This window comes from Ailuropoda melanoleuca, unplaced genomic scaffold (genome assembly GCF_002007445.2).
Source record: "Ailuropoda melanoleuca isolate Jingjing unplaced genomic scaffold, ASM200744v2 unplaced-scaffold9135, whole genome shotgun sequence".
Classification (NCBI taxonomy): Eukaryota; Metazoa; Chordata; class Mammalia; order Carnivora; family Ursidae; genus Ailuropoda; species Ailuropoda melanoleuca.
In genome coordinates this window covers 1-5,017 of record NW_023254587.1, presented here as the reverse complement: position 1 = coordinate 5,017, position 5,017 = coordinate 1, and the positions used below count along the sequence as shown (strand labels likewise).

The 5,017-nt window shown below is 49.2% G+C and overlaps 1 protein-coding gene across 1 annotated transcript; it reads left to right on the top strand.

The window, feature by feature from the left end:
• Window positions 1–304: 304 nt before the first annotated feature.
• TEX48 (testis expressed 48) lies at window positions 305–3,609 on the top strand. The gene is given in 5 exon segments (XM_034653485.1): window positions 305–358; window positions 628–735; window positions 937–1,056; window positions 2,294–2,422; window positions 3,506–3,609. Coding segments are annotated over 4 exon segments (357 nt in total). The 5' UTR covers window positions 305–358; window positions 628–731.
• Window positions 3,610–5,017: the final 1,408 nt, after the last annotated feature.

The following is a 5,017-nucleotide window of genomic DNA, read 5'->3' as shown; positions in this document are numbered from 1 at the left end:
CAGAAAGGGGAGTGAGAATAGGAAGCATCCAGAGACAAAGGAGTTTGGGACTAAAACAATGTTTTATAATTCTGGACCATCAGAACCAGAAAGATCCCTGAAGACACCATCTAGCGTAACCTCCTCTAATACTGATAAGGCTCCTGAGACACAGAGATACACTGGACCTACCCGCAGCCAGTCAGCAAGTTGGTGGCAGAACCAGGACCTCAACCTGCAAGACTGTGCTTCACTGCCATGTTCTCCTGGAACCTGGACCAGCTGGAATATTCTGGAGCCAACGAACCACATGGAGGGAAGGGAAAGGGAATGGAGTGACCATTGACTGGGCATTTATTGCGTGCCAAGCAGCACAGGGGTGACTTTTCATATACTTAACCCTTTACTTCTATAAATAGGCACTTCATTCCCACTTTGCCCATGAAAAGAGTGAGGTTCAAGAAGGTTAAGGAATCTATCCAAGAATATGCACCTAGAAATGGGGCAGAACACAGATCGATCTAAAACCTGAGCATGTTTCTATGCATTTTGGCATGAGCTGGGATTTTGCGGTCGGGGGATTCTCTCTACAGTGTGAGCTCAGGTAAAGGACTAGCATTTTTCATCCACAGTCTTATGTTTATTTAGGAAACAGTCCTGCTCAGGGAACTGGGTTCAAATTCAAGATCATCTGATTCAACAAGGCACCCCGACAGGCAAAGCTGGCAGAGTAAAGGCTTCGACTCCTCTCCATGGGTGAGAAAATTCTGTGTAGTATGGGAAAAATAGTTTTAAAAGAGGACAACCTAGACAGAAGGGCCTGAGTCTGCTGGCCATGGGGAGCTATGCAAGATTTGGGAGCGGGGAAGGCTATTCTATCTTGGGAGAGGCTGACCCAGTATGACCCCCATCACGGTGAATGTCCAATGGCCCCCATTCCTTTACCTCCTACGGCAGCCCACCAGAACCTGGCCTCGAAGATCTTCTGTTTATGCTGCAGAGACTGTGAGGAGCCCCATGCTGCGGATGACTCCAAGGTCCCCAGTCACACCCGAGAGCATCAGCCATAGACCTGCAGTAGGTAGCAGACAAGCACGCCCCACCTGGCCTTTCTAGACCTCATTTCTTCATCCCCCCTCTGCTGAGATACCCTCCCATTTCCTTCAGCTTTTGAGTGATAATTCCAACCTAAAATCAGCTGGGAGCCCTCCTAACCCAAACTGATAAACGATAGGCAGGGAGACCAGTGAGGTGGCTGGCACAGTCCTATTAGGAGACGGAGCAGTTCAACAGCAGGAGAAAAATTCTCATGGCAGATTTTGCCAGAAATCCATCTTGGGGGTCTTTCAAATACTTCCCCTGTAAATAATTTCACAATAAAAACCCAGAACCGTCAAAATGTCAATCCCTTTTTCCAAGATAATAACCATGATAGTGACTGAGCCCCTATTACATGCAAGGCCCTGTCTAGGCATTAGGGACCCAGCTGTGATCAGGTAAGTCCCCCACTGTTTCAGAGCGGACGCAGGAGAACAGTGATATTATTTGATCCCTACAACGGCTCTAAGAAGGGGACATGATTACCCAAAATGGATGTGTCCTGTGGCGGCTCTGAAAACAGGCATGGGAGGGGAATGACTTGCTGCAGCCAGGCATCTAGTAAAGGACAGAACTATTCATTACAGGACACAGCCCAGTCTGTTGTTACACTTTCAAGAACTTAGAAGTCTATATAAAAACAAAGTCTCATATACAAGCGTGTTCACCATTACTTTATTTATGCAGTGAAAACAATCTAAACACCCAAAAAAAAGAATATTGGTTAAATGACTCTTGAATTACCTGCAAAACAGAATATTATACAACCATTATTTCTTAAAACTTAGTGACTGGAGAAAAATGTTTCTGATGTATCATCTACGAAAAAAATAGAATGCCTACGTGACATACAGGATATAATGGGGCTGTGAAATATATGCGTAAGAAAAGATGGGAACTGTGAGCACATCTGAAGGGATGGGTGTTTGGGGCATTTCTAGTCCTACTTCATACTCTTCAGTATTTCGCAGCTTTTCTGTAATGGATATGCACTCACATTTATACAGACGGGAGGGTAAACTTTATGTTTGGAAAGAATATATGTAGTTTGAACCCAGCATGCACATATGCGGGGGAACACTCAGAAGACTGGAGGAGGGAGACCCAGGGGGTCCCCACCCTCTAACAACCACCACTGGCCCGCGTGCAACACACCTTCACCTCCGACCCCTCTCCCAAGCCTCCCCACCTGATGGTGTGGAATTATCACCACCAGGCTTGCAGAAGAAAGAGCTGGCCAGCAAGAATCCCAAAGATGCTAGCAAAGCCTCCCGCTTGCCTCTGGGACAGCCTCTGATCCAACCAGAAAAGAGAGCCTCCTCCACCAGCAGCAATGAGTACGAGGGTGAGTCCCAAACGGGGGTCCTAACACTGACCAGGAACCCCCATTGTCCAGATGACGAAATCCCACTGATATCTGAGCTAAGCCAAGTGGGGTGACAGGAGAGACGGGACCTCTCCCGCCAGGAAGCTACAGTCCTATTCTAGAACACACGGGAGCGATTCCAGGAGGCTGAGACCTGCCTGCCTGACCTCTCGAGCTAGGAAATACATGAGGAGTGGCAGGTCCGGGAGGAAGGAACACACATCCGGGCTTCTCTTCTAAGCTCATGCCTGCTCTGGCCACCAGAGGGTAAGTCCCAGGAGGACAGCTGTGGTGCATGGCAAGTAAACAATGCCAGAACATGCCTGTGGACTACAGTGGAGTTCAGCTGGGGGCAAAACACCTCAGGGGCATGGAGGAAGGACAGGAGCCTGGTCCAGGAAGAAGAAATGCCACCACATGGCTGTGCACCGACCAAGCCTGGGTGACCTGGCTTAGCGCACGAGCACCCCAGGGGGCCGGCTGCTGGGCCCTAAGGACCAGCCAGCCCAGACATCTCAGAATTCTCAAAACAGCTACACCCTCCTTGCAGACAGAACCTCACACAAGCCCAATTGCAGTAAAAGACCAGACGGGTCCTGCTGGACGTGTAAAGAGGGTAGGGCCTGGGAGCCCCACAAGCTCCGCCCCTCCCTCCCTCCCTCGTGCCTCCCAAGCCCCACAGGGCTCCGTGGAACACAGTTTAATTACCCACCTCCCATTGTACAGAGAAGACTGAGGCCCCCCAGGGGAAGGGGCTTTCCGAGGTGCACCAGGAAGTAAGGTTAGGGTTAGAACCAGGATGGGCCCATTTCTCTCACTTTCCAGGCCACTGCTCTTCGCCAGTCACCTGATCAGCTCTGAATGCACTGATGAAGTACAAACACAGAACCTATTGCATGTCCCTGTCACAGAGGACTTCCGAGTCCTGGTCTGGGGTCCACATGGTTCACCCAGTATTCCAGAATCTGATCGTGATCAGGGATAGAGGTGACCAGGGTGGTCCATCCAAGCCCCATGCAGAGGTTCCACCCAGCATCATAATTTCTTCCTTTCTTCCTTTAGAACGGAATACACATGTTTGCCCAAGAGGTTTTTACAAGAGAAACCTAAACCGCTACTCTCAGGACCACTGGCCATTCCAGCCATGCCACATTGGGAGACCCTGAGCACAGTCCATAGCTCCCAGGCAGCAGGGGCCATGAAGACAGATTCATAAACTCCCCCAGAGGAGAAGACGTCTGAGCCACCTCTGTGCCACCAGCAAGAATCCCTTCAGCTCCTGAAAAAGCCACTGTCAGGGGGAGCTGCCTCCAATTAAAGCCCTTGGTGTAATCACAGGACTGTGTCTCCTCTTTCCCCCTCCTCCTCACCAGGAAGTAGCTCTTCCAAACGCCTTCCTGGTTTTAAATACATTGTCATGTCTAACTTAAAACAAAAATTTCAAGCCTTCTGGATAGACTTTTTCATTTTGAAATCATATATTTTTAAAGATTTTATTTATTTATTTGAGAGAGGGAGAGATAGCAGGAGCAGAGGGGCAGAGGGAGAAGCAGACTCCCCACTGAGCAGGGAGTCCGACGGGGGGTCCGATGGGGGACTCGATCCCAGAATCCAGAGATCATGACCTGAGCTGAAGGCAGACACTTAACCCACTGAGCCACCAGGCACCCCTGTTTTGAAATCATCTTGATTTCAAATCATCATGCTCTACCCTGTCTTTTCTCTCTTCCTGTTATTTTTCTGAACCACTTGAGACTGAATGGTGCACATCAGCTCCCGTTACCCCTGAATACTTCAACGCGCATTTCCTAGGGACAACGATATTCTCTTACATAACTTCAGCACAGTTCTCGAAAACACGAAATTCAACACGGATATACTATCCTCATCAACTGCCCCCAAATGTCTTCCAGCTGCTTTGATGTCTGGTGCAGGATCGAATTCCAATATCATGAGTCCTATGGCATGTCCCCTCAGTGTTTTCTAATCTGGAGCAATTCTGTCCTCCATGAGTTTCACATTTCTGAAGCATACAGGCATGATTGTCTTATAAGGCGTCCCTCAATTTGTGTTTATCTTAAGATGATAGTTTTGCATGTTTGGCAGGAAGACCACAGACGTGACACTGTATCCTCCCCAGTGTATCAGATCAGGGGATACGTGGTGGAGGTAGGTCCTGCCATTGGTGACATTAACTAGATCACTTGCTCAAGGTGCTTTTTGCTGCCAGGTTTCTCCACTGCAAATTACTATCTTTCCCTTTGGAATGAGTGAGTCATTTGGGGAGGGACTCTGTGAATATCCCATTGCTCCTCAAACTTTCACGAGTTTAAGTGTCTAGAACCCCCCTGAGAAGAACATGCCAGCTGGCATATTACTCTAAGAAGGATAAGAGTTGCATGAGGCAGAACCACCGAGCTGATCTGATGGGCATGGTGGAGAACATGGCATCATGGACAGAGGAAGAGAGAGGACCTACGGTCCTCCCTCCCTCCTCCCCGACGTTGTGCTCCAGGCAAACCCCTCTGCCCGCAACATTCCCTGGTTCCCTGGCTCTGTGACATCACAGCCTCC